The 17,257-nt window shown below is 40.3% G+C and overlaps 1 protein-coding gene across 1 annotated transcript in view; it reads left to right on the plus strand.

The window, feature by feature from the left end:
* The window catches only part of ARSB (arylsulfatase B), a 168,644-nt gene that overhangs the window by 22,175 nt on the left and 129,212 nt on the right, over nt 1–17,257 (plus strand). The window contains exons 3-4 of the mRNA XM_087430135.1: nt 3,266–3,456; nt 10,886–11,093. Coding sequence (XP_087286261.1) covers nt 3,266–3,456; nt 10,886–11,093 — 399 coding nt within the window. The remainder of the gene's footprint in view (nt 1–3,265; nt 3,457–10,885; nt 11,094–17,257) is intronic.

Here is a 17,257-nt window from a genome sequence, read left to right on the forward strand (position 1 = left end):
GGCTACAAGAGTCACATTATTTGTAAGATGAATGGAAACCAGATGTTCAGGAAGAGTAAGGCATTTTCTGGCTCTTAGACCTGAGAGAAATTTCTCCCTTGGGAGAAGGCGAGGTGGACAGCATCCTCAAAAATGTCATTTAGTAATAAAGTGGCGGTTTTCTTGTAGATGTTTCTTGAGGCATTCCCTTTTATTCATGCTAGGGCCAAGCTCCAAAGTACATTTCAGGAAAAGTGATTATACGGGTCCCAAACAGTGCGGTGGAGGCACACAGCTGCGTAGTGCCTTGTTGGGTCCTGGTTAAAGTCGAGATGCAAGGACATCAGACATGAGACCGTGTTCTCTGGCAGACATGGTTAATCGATCATGGCATTCTTTCCTCATGAACCTGGATAGATCCTCAATATCCTCAGATAGCGGTTAAAAGTCGGACTTGGGTGTAAGACCTCTTTGTCATCTTGGAAATTCTAGAGGAAAAAATAGCCTGTACATCCTTTGAAAAATATCAGTCAGGCCTTTGCTAAAAGATGGGTCAATACCTAACTCTGGCAAGAGGAAGGAAGGACTATGGATATTTTTTATTTTTCTGTTAATTTTTCTATTAGGGTCAAATTTTATATTTAAAAATTCAACTGGACAGAAGGTCAATGATATCCTTTTATGAGAACTAAGAAGGCTAACTGGGGATTAGATGCACAGACACCCCACATTCCTGTGGAATGGAGACTCACAGACAAGGAGGGTATAATGACCATCAGCTACTATCACTGTTCTGACTTAGATGTTGTGGTAAAAAGCAGTCAGACAATTATGGAGCTGGTTGCACAACTCTGTGAATACACTAAAAACCATTGAATTGTATGTTTTAAATAAGTGACTTGTATGGTACTTGAATTATATCTCAATAAAGCTGTTAAATAAGGCAGTCAGAGACTTAGTTGTTCAAAAATATTTCCTCATTTTCCCCAAAAATCGTAGGCTGCCATCTTCTTTAAGCTTAGCATGTAAGTTCAGATTTGTGAATCACTGTTATGAGAAAAGCTCTGTGTGATTGTTACATGGTTCCTTGGTATCAGTTTGGCCAAGTATGTCAATATATAGTTCTATTTCTGGAATCCTGCTATTTGTAATATCTTTTTAATATTTATAGTTCATATACCTTTTTTGTTGTCTTTTTTGATGAGGAAGATTAGCCCTGAGCTAACATCTATTGCCAATCCTCTTTTTGCTGAGGAAGATTGGCCCTGAGCTAACATCTGTGCCCATTTTCCTCTACTTTATATGTGGGACACCTGTCACAGCCTGGCTCGATAAGCAGTGCGTAGGTCTGTGCCCAGGATCTGAACCTGCGAACCCCAGGCCGCTGAAGCAGAGAGTGCAAACTTAACCACTATGCCAAAGGGCCAGCCCCTAGTTCATACACCTTTTAATCAAGTATATCCTATGCATATATTCTCCCAAATGATAGGAAACAGTTTACATTTACAGATAAAGAACCTGAGTGATTTCCTCAAGCTCTAACACCTCGTCGTCATTAAAAACCCCACGTAGAACCCCAGGGTCCTCACCCTTCTGATCACCCATACAAGGCTGAAATTATTTTTATGGATACATTTCTTTATTACATATTAATTGACAAACATATTGGATTTCCCTTTCTGTTATACATGTAGGAGAAAGGATTACTGTTTAAAAAGTTAAGACCGACGTATTCATTGTATTCAAGACCTTGAATTTAGTGAATCATAGAAAAGGAGATTGATTAAAAATGAATTCATTTATTATGTAAGCAGATTAATTAAAAATGAATTCATTTATTATGTAAGCTGTATGGGACTTTTGGTTGTGATCCCAGGGAACATTCAGGACTGGGGAAAGGGCTAGGCCATTTTTATCATCCTCCTTTTAAGGTTAATAAGTGCTATTTGTCGGGCCATAGCTCAGAGTCCACAGCTTATTTCTTTTTAATAGCTGTATCGAGGTGTAATTCACATACCATCCAGTTCACCCAATAAAGTATATAGTTCAGTGAGTTAATAAATTCACAGGGTTGTGCCACTGTCATCACAATCCAATTGTAGGACATTCCATCACCCTAAAAGAGAAACCCCATCCCCATTAGCAGTTGCTCCCCATTTTCCCCCAACCCTGCCAGCCCTAGGCAACCACTAGTCTGCTTTTTGTCTCTATAGATTGTCCTACTCTAGACATTTCATGTAAATGGAATCGTACAATATGCAGCCCAGCTTTTTTTGTTGTTTTTTGGTGAGGAAGATTGGCTCTGAGCTAACATCCGTTGCTAATCTTCCTCTTTTTGCTGAGGAAGATTAGCCCTGAGCTAACATCTGTGCCCATCTTCCTCTATTTTGTATGTGGGAGGGCACCACAGCATGGCTTGATGAGCGGTGCATAGGTCCGCGCCTAGGATCCGAATCTGTGAACCCCAGGCCGCTGAAGTGGAGCATGCGAACTTAACCACTACGCCACTGGGCCGGCCCCAGCACAGCTTATTTTAATATTTTAGGAAAATATGGAACATTTGCAGAAACAACTATTAGTTGAGAAAACCCATTTCCTTATATGTTTAAGTCTAAATTGTGGGATAGGCAGTTGATACCATTTAAATTTGTGGCAAAATTGAGATCACCATAGGTAGAAAAATCTGATTTCAGTGCCACATGTTATTTTGATGGTTTGGCCCTAAGTTATGCCGAGACATCCTCTGTTTGGAAAGGTTTGTGTCTTTCACCAGTGGGTGTCAGCATCTAACTAAAGATGATTTCTCCTAGAACTGCTTCTTTAAATAACCTTGAAGCCAGTCTCCCAAGGTCAATGTTAACATTATTTGAATCCTGCCTTCATTCATGTGATCATCTCAGAGTAAAAACTTGTAACAAATCACATTAACCACATGCTGTTTTAGCTGTTAGATAGCTTTAAAAGATTACAATGTTATCACCTTTACTGAATTTGAATTCTGATATTTTTAAACATATTTATGTGGAATCACCCACTTTGAGAGTTACATGATAGAGCTTGTGTTCTAAGACTTGACTGAGGAATGGGCTTGGATTTTTTTACAATGACATTTTAATGCCTTCTGCTAGCAAATATAGAGATGTTAAGAAATGGTGCTCTCGTGAACCTTGTCATTTGATTTGCCTTGTCATGGGTAATCAATTGCATTAGGCAATTAAATGCTGAAACATTAGTTTGTTTAACAAGTTCTATGCTGTGCTACTTTCATCTCCCATTCTTGTTGTAGGGTATCTCCTAGGTAGTGAAGATTACTATTCTCATGAGCGCTGCACATTCATCGAGGCTCTGAACGTCACACGATGTGCTCTTGATTTTCGAGATGGTGAAGAAGTTGCAACAGGATATAAAAATATGTATTCAACAAATGTATTTACCGAAAGGGCGATAGCCCTCATAGCTAACCATCCACCAGAGAAGGTAAGTCTTACTTCTTTATTGATATCAAAATTGTGTTCAGATAGCATCTCTTCAGATGAATAGAGGAAAACACTGCTGTCGTTTAGGGAAAAATCTAATAAAGTCTAGGGGAGTAGTTTTCAAATTTTAGTGTACATCAGTATCAGCCTGGGAAGCTTGTTAAAATTAGAAATTCCCAGAGCCCACCTCTAAGCATCTGATTCATTGGGTCCAGGGGAAATTCATACATCAGCATTCTAAAGAAACTCCTCCAGGGTGATTCTGCTGCAAGTGGTCCCCAGGTCACACTTTGAGGAATACTGTGACTATAGTGTTTTTGTAGAGATATAGTCTTACTATTTTGGTGTATTATGTGCATGTGCTATAAGTAATTAGTAAATTGACTTTTTTTTAATGATAGGCTTATGTACAAGATGAGGCTTTGTTCTGGCAAACTTTCTGTTAGGAGATCAACAAACTTTACGTTCAGGGCAAAACCTCTAATTAGGTATTTTTCCCCCCAAGATTATTTTGGCTATTCTAGATATTTGCATTCCTATGTTAATTTTAGAATCAGTTGGTCAATTTCTACCAAAAAAAAAGTGCCTGCTTAGATTTGGATTTCACTGAACCAGTAGACCAACTTGGGGAGAATGGACTCTTAACGGTATTGAGTCTTCCGGGGTGTACTGATGGGTCTGTTCTTCACATGTACCATACTGAAGCTGTTGTGTATGTCATGTGTATGTTGTGTACGTGCTGAAATCTTTTAACTTATCTATAGGTAAAAATAGAAAAGAGTCTGAATAGCCTTAAACATTTTTTTGTTAACCTAGAGTTAACCGCATGAGCTAAAGCTCAAGCTAAATTCTCTGGATTTTGCTTATAAATACCTTTAAAATTGGGTCAGATATTTGTGTTGTCAGATATTGGGCTCACAATATGGCTACATTAAGAACTGCCTCAGTACACCCAGGAAATTAGTCCTTCAACAGGACCTGACATAGCAAACTACAGAATGTGCCGTGTTATCTGGTTCTTCCAATGTCCTGCACTTGGCCTCTGAAGGTCCTCAGTGCAGGTCAGAATTTGGATTCTGGTTTATATACCTGTCCAGACCAGGTGCCTGGCCGATGACTCCCTTTCTGACGTGGTTGCTTCCTGTTCTGTCTAACTCAGTAGTGGGGGTCTGCCCCAGTGTCTGTCCTCAGCTTTGCCCCACTTCTGGCTTTTTATCTCTCTTGCATGCTGACATCTTGGAGTGGCCACGCTTGTGTGGGTCATGGAAGAAACTGGAATATTCTTTCAAATATGTAGACATATGCAGATTTTAAATCTAGATCTAAACCAATATTCAGGTTGTTGGAAAGATAACTGCTCAGTCATTGGCTTACGTTCTCAGTTGTCTTCTGTATGCTTGGCATTTTATAGGTACAGCTAAAAACCCAAAGAACAAGATAAAGTCCAAGGGAACCGCAGTCCTTGTCCTGCCCTTTGAGGGAGGCGCCATTTTACAGATAAGCAAACTGGGTTAGAGAGGTTAAGTAACTTGTTCAAGGTCACAGAGTTATTGAAAGTCAGAATCAGAGTTTAAACCCACGCTGTCGGACTCCAGAGCTCAATGCTCTTAACAAGCCTCCCTAGTTCATAGTTAATATCCAAAACCAGAGATTGTGAGCCTCAGTGTGTGATTCAGTGTGATGATTCCAATCCTGACAGTATAAAGGGATCATCTGGAAAGCTTGTAAGACATACCAATTCCAATATTGTGATTAATCTGTCTGAGGTGGGACCCCATCACTGCTATTTAATTACCCCTCCGCCCCCGTCTCCCACCAGTGATTCTGATAAGCAGCCACTATTGACTCCTCTCAAACACAGAGTGGCGAGCAGAAGCCAACTGCCTTTTATAGGTTCACAGTGTACCACCACCTTAATCATGCAACAACTATAATGTGCCTACAATAAAAATTAGTTCCCATTAAGGAACAATGGAGTATTCTCTCACAGTGCCCATAACATGAAGCGGGTAAGAGGAAGCAGCCGGGGTGAAACCATTCTTTGTGGGTGGGCTGTCTTTACTGGTGTAGTGGGGAAAGCACAGGAATTGAGGAAAATTGTCGGCCCTGAGAGCTCACAAGCCATCCAGACTAGTTATTGGTATGGTGCTGCTCATAGGTAACATTCTGGAAACTGCCAGATGAGAGGTGGTCATTCTTCTACAATGTCTGAAATCTCTGAAGCAGTATCCAGCATTCCCAACATCCTCCAAGTAAAGTTTTAAGCATAGACATAAATAAATGAAATCATCAGTAGTTGAGTAATAGCCCCAGAAAGTCTAAGACAGCAAATGCAGGTCTTTACATTTTCAATTCTCAATAAAATGATGCATCACACGGTTCCAGGAGCTGCACTTTTCATCATCTTTTCCCCATGTTGTGTCTAATTCTGTGCTAATTTCTCAGGTGCAATAAATAGACCGTAACACAGGCAACTTGTTCTAAGATGGAAATCATTAAAGAAGTTCACTCGAAGTATCTACAAGTGAACTTAAAAATGTGCCTATTTTAAAGAGCATTTGAGGGGAAAAAAGCCTATGGAGCTGTTTTGTAACAGAAACACGGTTGGTGGAGTCAGGCAGATACTGGTAATAACCATTGCACATGTGTTGGGAAGGAATCTCTTTTCTCTCTTTCTACAGGATAATTCCCTTAGTACTAACACTACAGTGTGAAAGTAGCATATTCATAAAATATCTTTTAGTTAAAAATAGCCCCCCTCGGGCTGGCCCAGTGGCACAGTGGTTGGGTTCGGCATGCTCCGCTTCAGTGGCCTGGGGTTCTCAGGTTCGGATCCTGGGCGCAGACCTCTACCACTCATCAGGCCTTGCTAGGGCGGTGTCCCACATACAAAATAGAGGAAGATGAGCACAAGATGTTAGCTCAGGGCCACTCTTCCTCAAGTAAAAAAAAAAAAAATAGCCCCCCTCAACACTTTGTAGAAAAAAAATAAGTGTTTTCTCACACACCTAATCTACTAGAAACAATGTGAATTTTTAGTGGTAGACTCTTACTTTTCCCTGACACAATTTGGAAAGAAATGTCTTAATTTGGAATTCAAAGAGAATAACAATTTAAAAACATATCATATGCTTTAAAAAAATTTTTATACTTTAAAATAGGAAAATATACTAAAGAAATGAAAATAAGGCTTTGTTCTTCACTGCAATTAGGTTTCTTAGCATGGTGAGGATGTTTAGAGTCTATATCTTAGGAGTCATATGGTGTAATAAGAAAGAGACATGAACTCTTAGCATCTTATTAATATGCTAATAACTTTAGGTAATAATGTTATACTTTTATGTAATACTTAAACATGTGGTCATGATTTACATCTAGGATTCCGTTTGATATTCCTAAGAAACCTGAAAAGGTTACAGTTAGGGTTGATGTAAAGGCAGTAGCTGTAACTGGGTTGGTCAAAGTAGGAATCTGGACCCAAGAAAGAGCCAGGGAGAGATCAGGGTGCAGCATTAACCTGGAGATCCTTGGAGATCAAAGTGCGTCCAGGACTCCAGTGTTTTGAAGCGGGTGTCAGTACGGTCAGAATGGGCTGGCAGGTCTCCAAAGACCAAGGTGTGATTGGGTTGGAGCTCAAGTCAGTAGACAGCATAGTAATAATGAGCGCATGCCCAGGATGGCAGCTCCTTGCTGTAGGCTAACAGTGAGCTGAGTCCCTCGTTGGCAGGTGTGGGGAAATTGGCTACTGCTGTTCACTGGGAGGGTCTTAGGACACGTGGCTGCAGGTGGGGTCCTGATTGTGGTTGGAGAACTTAGGGCCCTAGTTAACTGTTCTTCCCACTGGGCCACCATGTAGTACTAAGAACGGTACTCTGTTAACTTTTTTTCAATTTAAAAATAGTATAGAAATGCTTCATATCTAGCACTATTGGGGAATGAGTTGTTTCACATATAAAGGTCACCTTGTCAGTGCTGAAACTTTATTTTTAGAATGTTGGATGGAAATGCTCTATAATGTGTTACATTGGTCCTTGTGTCATTAAATGGACTGCACTATGCATCATTCTGCCTCCTCCTGGTGACCTGGAGCCATATTGATGTGTGTAAGGCTGTTTGCCTGTATACTCAATGGCCCTAGATTACTGCTGATGAAATGGGAAAAAAGATAACTTGTTTTGTTCAAGGAATGCCTGTATCTATACTTGTAAGCTATAAGGATCTGGTCGGCAGGTAGTGCGAGGCTTTTGCATGGCCTGTGACAGTCACAGGACAGGCTGGGTCTCATCCTCAGAGGTTGTTTTCACTTCCTTTTCTCAGTTATGCCCCTTTGGTTTGAACTAACAGAAGCCTGACCACTGAAAAAATGGGAGAATTTCCATAGTTTTATCATTTTAACCCCTCAAAAATGATGGTCACTCTTTTAGCCACTAGAGAATAATTATGGGAAAGATTTTCAGGTAAGTTTTTGCTATATTTAACAAAGTGAGTAGAATGATTTCCATACTGAGTATTTATAAGATCCTTTAATGATGGTCCCAGAATCATTATTTTTTTCCCTGTCATGGTTTTAAGGACTCTCCCCCACCACCCACCCGCCCGTTGCCTCTGGGAGTCACTGGCTGGCTGGGGAGCACCTACCCCCTTTCCCCTTTCTCTCCTTCACCCGGTGAGTGGCCGTGTTGCTGCTGCTGACCTGGTGAGCGTGTCTCCTTAAGCCATGCGCTCTCTCTCGTTCCTCCACCCCTGCCCGCTGCAGAGAGCCCAGACTGGGGTCACAAACTCGCATGTGTACAAGGGTCGGGCTCCTAACCTACATAAGTGAAGCCACTCAGTAGAACAATGGGGAGACTCTAGAAAACTGGAGAGCACTTGGGATTGGGGTCTCTGTTTCTCAAAGTCCAGCTATTTGTTACCAGATGGAGTGTGGGCGTGGAGTTGTCAGAAGTTCTGAGTTTTCAAGAAAATTAAAACAAAAGCTAACAGATTTTTATGTGCTATTTCCTGATTTAAAACTTCATGTGGGCTGCAAATTGCTGTAGGCTTGCAGTTTATAATCCTGTCTCCAGCTAGACCCCAGCTGGTGGCTGGGGTTGGCTTAATCTAGTGCTAAAAGACCCCCATGGCTGCTCCCACCGCAGACTCTCGCTGCTCTGTTGGTCACTGATGCCCCAGCCCAGGCTCCTTCCTCACCACTGGGCGGAGCATCTGCTGGATTCCCTTCCCCACGGTCTGGGGCAACACAGAAGTTTCCGTGTGACCTGTGTGGCTGGAGTAGAAAGTGCATGTTGAGGGGGAGCGGAGGCAGAGCTAGAGTAGTGTCAAAGCTTTTTGTGTAGACTTTCGGAGTTGGAATTTGGGATGTTTTCCCCTGGAAATAATGTACAAATGAAACGTAGGTTCTGCATTATCACGGTTTTCATTCTGTCACCTACTTCCTTAGTTAAATGGGTTTTAAATTGATAACTTTGATATTTAACAGCCATTTTTAGCATTTTAATTTGGGGAAAAGGTTCCAAAGATCTGAACTACAGGTAATCTTTTGGGTGTCTATTTGAGCTCCCAATTTTTGTACACTCCTTACTCTATCACAGGGATGTGTAATATATAATTTAAAACCCTCACCTGCAGTCTGCTTTCTAACTTTTCCCCATTCATTTATGAGACTTAAATGCCTCAAATACTTTAACAGAATTTTGTATTTATTCTTGGGTCGAACCAGTTATTGTCTTTTTGAGGGTTTTCGACTCATTAAAGAATTCTGTACGAGCACAATGAGGAGAGTGCTCTCAGAAACGCTCATCAGAAAGGAGAGGCTGACTGGGATACCACTGACATTGGATGCTGTAAACTGATGTAAGAGGTAAAATTGAATCAATCTATCACATCTTTAGTTTCCAGGAGTTAAATTGGCCTTATTTTTGGTCCTGATCAAAGACTAACAAGGCATCGTATTCACTTGTTTTTTTATAAAATGACAAAAATGCTTAACCCTCTTCTAAAAGGTGTGATCTTATTTTTCAGCTAAAGCAAAAAGTTAAAGCATCTCTTTGATACATATCCACAGCGTAATAGTGGAGTTTCCCATAGGAAATTGCTTTGCAATTAATATGAACTTGGGCAAGTCATATAACCTTTCTAAGCCTCAGTTAACTTATCTGTAAAATGGGTGTAACATAGGGTTGTTTTGAGTATTAAATGAGGTAGAATATGTAAATCTTTATAGTACCTAGCACATAGATAACATTTAATATGTGGTTGTTATTATTAATATTATTATTATTAGTTTGGATCAGAGCCCTCTACGCCATTTTAGAACTCAAGCTTTTATTTTTAACTTTTTGTCTTGTGTCTTTTGTTACATTTTTTAACATCTTTCTTGAGACATAATTCACATACCATAAAATTCATCCGTTTAAAGTATACAATTCAATAGTAAATTCAGAGTTGTGCAACCATCACTACCATCTAAGTTTAAAACATTTTCATTACCTATTAGCAGTACCTATTAACAGTCACTCACCATTCCTCTCCTCCTACCTCCCTACAGCTCCAGGCAACCACTAATCTACTTTCTGTCTCCATAGATTTGCGTCTTCTGGCCATTTCATATAAATGGAATCATACAAAATGTGGTCTTTTGTGATTGGCTTCTTTCATTTAGCATAATGCTTTCAAGGTTCATCTATGTTGTAGCAAGTGTCAGTACTTCATTCCTTTTTATGGCTGGATAATATTCCTTTTATTGCTGTATATTGCTGAAAATATATCACATATTGTTTATCCATTCATCAATTGGTGGACATTTGGGTTGTTTCCACTTTTTGGCTATTATGGATAATGCTGCTGTGAACATCCATGTACAAGTTTTTGTGTGGATATATGCTTTCCTTTCTCTAGGAATGGAAATACTGCATCATATGGTAACTCTATGTTTAACAATTTCAAGAACTGCCCAATTGTTTTTCACGCTGGCTGCACCATTTTACACACCCACGAGCAATGAACGAGGGTTTCCATTTCTGCCCATCTTCTTCAACACTTGTTATTTTCCGTTTTTTGTATTATGACCATCCCAGTGGGTGTGAAGTGGTGTCTCAGAGTGGTTTTGATTTGCATTTCCCTAATGACTAATCATGTTGAGCATCTTTTCACATGCTTGTTGGCCATTTGTATAACTTCTTTAGAGAAATGTCTATTCAAATTCTTTGCCCATTTTGTAATTGACTTAATTGTCTTTTATTATTGAGTTGTAAGAGTTCTTTATATATTCTGGATACAAGTCCCTTATCAGATATGTGATTTACAAATACGTTAACCCATTCTCTGAGTTGTCTTGACGTTACTTTTGTTAACTGATAAATCTGGACTTCTCTCTGCATATTTAATGCTTCCATACCCTCTTAACTGATTTGCACAAACTCTCTTTCCAGCCTCTATTTCTCTACCTTGCTCTCCAGTCTGTCCACCAGCCCCTGCAGGTCCCTGAAGAATACCTGAAACCATACGACTTTATCCAAGACAAGAACAGGCGTCACTATGCAGGAATGGTGACCCTTATGGATGAAGCAGTGGGAAATGTCACCGCAGCCTTAAAAAGCCGTGGGCTCTGGAACAACACGGTGTTCATCTTCTCCACAGGTAAGTCTGTCAATAGGAAAATCATCTCTTGGCAAAGCCTAGGACATGGTATTCGATAAATGGAATGAAGACAAATTGGAACATTTAGCAGTTCCTTATTGAAATAAATGCTAACTGCAAGAGTGGAGACATGATAATAATGGATAGAAAGATGTGTCTAAGGAAAAAGAATTATGGGCTTTCCCTCCCTTCCTTCAAATATCAAAATATTCTGGGAGTATGCTTGAAAACAAGTGCTCACTGAGTAAATATGAGTGGACATCATGCATACGCAGAGCAGCTGGGCAGTGAATCCCTGGAGTGGCTTGTTCTCAGCAATCTCTACAGCCCAGGCATCCACTATGAATAGGACTTCCGCTGATTAGCAGGGTCTCTGTATCAGTGCAGAGAGAAAGACTGTGACACTATGAAGACAGATAAGAAACGGAGCCATTTAAATTTAGGCTAGAGTCTCTGAGTATAGATTTTTTTTGTATTAAAATTTTCTCATGATAAAAGTCGTACATGTTGATTATAGAAAACACAGAAAAGAAGAAGGAAGAAAGAAAATTTTTGAAAATCATTTTCATTATGTCAGTGTCATTCTATTCCTAATCTGTTATAGGTGTGATTTTTTCCCCCTCTCATTAAACATAGTTTTCTAAAATTTCCCTGTGATGTGCTTTGGGTGTAGATCTTGGTTTATTCATTATGCTGAGTACTCAGAGAGCACTTTCTATCTGAAAATGCAGATTCTTTCATTATGGGAAATTTTCTTGTATTATTTATTTCAGAATTGTTTGGTCTTCCATCCCACTTTTCTCCTATTCTTTCTTTACAAAACTCCTGTTATTTGGATGTTAGACCAATCCTCTAATTTTCTTAGTTTTTTTACTCTCCTGTTTTCTTTATTTCTTTTCCATTATTTAGGAAATTTCCTTATCATTATTTTGTAACTGTTCTGTTGAATTCATTGCAATCACCATACTTTTTAGTAATCAAGAACTCTTTCTTGTTTTCTGATAATTCCTTTTTGTAAAGTTCTGTTTTTATAGATGTAATAATTTGTTTCTCCAAAGCCTGTGCTCTTAACGATTAATTTTATATATGTGTGAGTGTGTCTGTAGGTGTGTGCATACATATACTTATAGGTGTATATGTATACACATACATATATTTTTACATTTGCTTGGACTCCCAACATTGTCTCTCTTCCTTCTAAGGTCTTTGTATCTTTGTTTTGGTCTGTCTTTCATGAAGGAGGCTTTTTCAAATCGCTAGTGATCATTGGCTAAAACCTAAGAAGTTGACTGGAAACTCCAAGGGTAGGGTCAGGGCTTGTCAGCTAGTGAGTTTTACTGTAAAGTGACAGTGTAGGGGGTGGGAGGTGACATGTTGAGGAATTAATCTGGGTATTCTACTCATAATAGTTTTCTTTAGAGTGGTTTTGTTTTCCTTTTAATTAGGCATGGTTATTGAATCTAGCATTTATTGAGTGCTTAGTAGGTGCAGGACATAGGTCTAAGTACTTTACATGAATTAGTGCAGTTAATCCTCACAGTAATTCTCTGGGGACTATTATTAACCCATCTTGCAGGTGTGAGAACCGAAGCACAAAGATGCTAAGTACCTTGCCCAGGGGTCACCCACCAGGCAGAGCCAGGCCTCACCTTTCTGGCTCCGCTGCAGTCTCCTGCCACTGAGACGATGATCTGGATGTTCTTGTTGGACCTCGTGATATAGCAGAGCTTTCCCTGTGGTGTGCTGCAGTACTGGTGTGCTGAGGGGCCTGGGCGGGGCCAGGGGTGGTGTCCACCATGAGTGCCCTGTCCAGTTTCTTGAGTGCTATATCAATACTATAATTTTCCACATATGCCCTCTGTGAAAAGGGTTGAATATAAGATAAAATTTGTTTTCCCCCCAAAACTTATCCTTTAAAAAAGAGGGAGACATCATATGCTTAAGTCCTTACAAGATCTCATATTCTGCAAGTCTTTCTCAGTTTACTTTATTTTGAACAGCCTGGCAAGGCACTCTGATCAGTGCTGGTATTGAATGCTTATAGAGGCCACTAGAAATAATCAATTAAAAAAGGAGGCTAAGACGTTTAATACTGATTTAGTAGTTATTCCTGGGAAATGACCTCACAGTTGCAAGAATTGGAAATTATAAGTTTATAAAACAAGCCTTTGTTATACAGACCATAATTATACAATTTAAGGATAAATGATTTCCTGAAATGAAAGTATATATGGATTAATGTATATATATAGACTGAAAGGTGCTCAGACGGAAGTGAAGATAGTAGCTCTGGAAAACTGTTAAATATCTCAGAGTGGCTCCTGTGACGACAGATATTGATGTCAAGTATGCATGGGAAGAGGTGAAATAAAATTTTTTCATGATATCTGAGAGTGGAAAAAAAAGCAATGTTTTAAGATCAATGTATCTCTTTTATTGTATGTTTTTAAATGTGCATACCTAACTATATTTTAAATAGCTGACTATTTCATAAACATCCATAATATATTTATTATTAATTCAAGTTGGCAAAAAATAACTTTTGGAGCTTCTCACTGAGAAAATGGGGATTACCTTATAGTAGGGTTGTCTTGTGTTCTGACACTATGATATATTAATAGATATGATAGTCTTGCATCATCTTTGCTTTGTTGGGCTAAATCCAATTTTATTGTGTGTATGTATTTTTGTTATGCTGCTGAATTCGGTTTGCTAGGGTTTGTTTAGGATTTTTCGATCGATTCAGAAGTAAAAGTGGGTTTGGTGATTTCTTTTCTCTCTGTCAGGTTTTTTTTATCTTTATTATGCTCACTTCGTAGAACAGTTTGGATGGTTTTCCATCTTTTTCTATGCTCTGGAAGTTTACAGGTTGTTTGAAAGATCTCTCTGGTTAAGCTGGTCCCTGGGACCTTTTTTGGAGGCTTTTTTTTTTTTAATTATCTCCATAGTTTAAATTTTTTGCTGAATTATATCTGGGTCTGGGTCTTTAAAATATTTTAAAATTAATTTTGCCTGAACTGTAGTGAGCCCTTTGATCTGCATGCTGAGATTATTTTTCACTCCAGGAAGTTTTCTTTGTTCATATTTTCACTTATTGCTTTTGTTCTGCTTGACTTATTTCTCAAAAACATCTTTAATTAGGAGGTTGAATGACCGACTCAGCTTTTCTCTCATTGTTTTCAGTTTTTTGTCTTTTTTCTCAGTCTCCTCGAGCTCCTCTGCCTTACCTGTTAGACATTTTTGCAGTTTTAACTCTGCTCGTTACTATCTCCAGTGTAGATTATCATTGTGCTTTTAGTTCCCTTGCAATGCTTTCTTTGCCTCAGTTAGTTCTGTTTTCCTCTAGGCCCGTTAGTAATAATAATGGCTACTGTTGACTGAACGTCTGCTGCGCGCCCGCGCCCTGTTCTGGAGCTCGTCCTGTGCTTGCTCATCACTGGCCGTGTTGCAAGCGTTACAGCTCAAAGTAACCCTGTGAGAGAGGCTCCTTTATCCCCAGTTTATAAATGAAGAAATCACAACTTAAAGAGGTGAAGTGATTTGCCCCAGGCCACTGCTATGGGCTGAACGTTTGTGTCCACCTGAAATTCACGTGTTGGAATCCTAACGCCCAGTGTGATGGTGGTAGAAGGTGGGGCCTTTGGGAGGTGATTAGGTCATGAGGGTGGAGCCCTCCTGAATGAGATGAGTGCTTTTAAGAAAGAGACCCCAGAGAGACTCCTAGCTCCTTCCTCCATGTGAGGACACAGCAAGAAGGTGCTGGCTATGAACCAGGAAGAGGGTCCTCACCAAAAGGTGACCATGCTGGCGCCTTGATCTTGGACTTCCCAGCCTCCAGAACTGTGAACAATAAATTTCTGTTGTTTCTAAGCTACCTAGTCTGTGGTATTTTGTTATAGCAGCTTGAACGGACTGAGAGAGCCACACATCTAACAATTGGAAGAGCCAGAATTCAAACCCAGATCTTGAGGTCAATACCTGTTAACCCTAATCAAGTGTGCTTTTGTATCTCATCTTCTCCTTTTACCTCATCCCATTGTCTCTTGTCTCTACTTTTGGCTTTCTACACTTCTGTTCATAGAGCCCATGCTTTTCCTGAATCTTTCTGACTAGAACTTTTCGAAAATCTTCATTTCCACAGTAAATCATTCCCAGCTGTAGACTCTTTCTCTGAGTATAAGCGGTGAAGGCTCTATGCACAGAGCACATGGTCGTCTCTTGGCTTCTGCTCACTGTTCCCTGATTAATTCCTTCTCAAATCTGTAGCTTGAGGTCACACTGATGCCCACAGCTCCCTCAGTTCCCAGTGGCCTGTAGGCGTTGAACCTCCTCCAGTCTATTGAACCTGACGGACCTGCTTGACATGTTTCTTCTCTTTTGGCTGCCTCGTTCTTTGACCTGCTGAAGTAACCCCAGCATGCATAGCTGCCAGACTCTTCCTATCTCCATCCCTCAGGGCTTTACTCTTGGGGGCATTTCCCAAGATACAGTGTGCCCCACTGTCAGACCCTTTCTTCTCCTGCCCATTTTTTCCTGGGATTTGTGATCTCTAACAGTATATAGGAGGTGGAGGAGGTAATACTTCTCTGGTCATATCAAAAATTGGCACTGTCCCCTCCCAGGCTGCCTTCCTGCCTCTTTTCAGGTAGGAGGGGTGGCTCTGCGTCCTGAGGCAAACAGGGCACACCAGCCCCTGTTGCCCAGTCCAGCTTCCTCAGTCTTATAGCCTATGGGAATTGCTCCAAGAGTCTGGCATTACAGGTTGTCTGTCAGTCTTGGTTTTTCTCCTTGTGGTGAGTTTCCATCTTGTTCTGTGTCTTGGTTATGTTAGCAGGATGTTGGTTGAGAGAAGCAGCACTGGTGGCTTTAATGAGGAAGATACTATCTTAACCTGGGTTCCTGTCACTGCAGCTGGTCTTTGTAGTTGCTAAACTCCAGGAATCCTCGTGGAAATCTGACCCTGAGTAAAATGAGTAAAATAGAGCCAACTCTGGAGCAACTAGATCATGAATTAGAACTAGGATAACCAATTCTATAACCTTGAAGAGAAAACCGCAATTGATCTCAACATCTTTATGCGGCTATTATATTTATATCAACTCTTATCAGAAGAACCAGTTTCGGGCCGGCCCCGTGGCTTAGCGGTTAAGTGCGCACGCTCCACTACTGGTGGCCCGGGTTCGGATCCTGAGCGCACACCAATGCACCGCTTCTCCGGCCATGCTGAGGCCGCATCCCACATACAGCAACTAGAAGGATGTGCAACTACAACATACAACTATCTACTGGGGCTTTGGGGGGGCAGGGGAAAGGAGGAGGGTTGGCAATAGATGTTAGCTCAGAGCGGGTCTTCCTCAGCAAAAAGAGGATTGGCATGGATGTTAGCTCAGGGCTGATCTTCCTCACAAAAAAAAAAAAAAAGAAGAACCAGTTTCACTTACATTTAGGTCAGAGTTTGCCTCTAAGGAGAAACCTAATTTTCAGTTCTTCCTCTGGAGACTTTTTCTGTGTTTGTTGACAATTTCATTAGAATTTAATAATGTGAAGTAGAATTTAATAATGTGCTATAATAATGTGATTAAAACCCAGGGAGACAGGACCTGGATCTGGCTGATTCCAGAGTGGTGATTCGTTTTTTCCAGGTTCTCACCTCACTTAGCACTACTCTTCTCTATAAACGTAAAAATACCAGGTGCCTCCGAACAAATAAGTGTTGAATCTGTTAGTATAGAAAACTCTGACATAAAATAGCTTCTGGGAATCACGCTTATCTTTAGTGGCAGGGAGCGGCAAGGGCGTGTTTTTTAGATGCTTGGGGAAGCTGCTTTTTTGCAGCAGGAAGCTGCTCTTTTTTTTTTTAACCTGCTTTTATAATCCGAGGGAGGTCCATGAGGCTTCTCATTCCTTGTCATGATCATCTGAGCACTGAAGGTGGTGGTTCTATGCCACCTGGGGACCACCTGCAGCAGTGGAGTGTTTGTTAAAAATGCAGTTTCTGAGGTGATAGCTGCAGAACGTTGTGAATGTACTAAATGTCACTGAATTGAACACTGTAAAATGGTTAATTTTATGTTACGTGAATTTTACCTCAATTTTAAAAATGCAATTTCTCAGACTCTATTACAGACTTACTGAATCAGAAACCCTGGCGTCTAGGCCCAGGA

Source organism: Ceratotherium simum, chromosome 4 (assembly GCF_057802395.1).
Source record: "Ceratotherium simum simum isolate JZ-2026a chromosome 4, ASM5780239v1, whole genome shotgun sequence".
NCBI classification, from domain to species: Eukaryota; Metazoa; Chordata; class Mammalia; order Perissodactyla; family Rhinocerotidae; genus Ceratotherium; species Ceratotherium simum.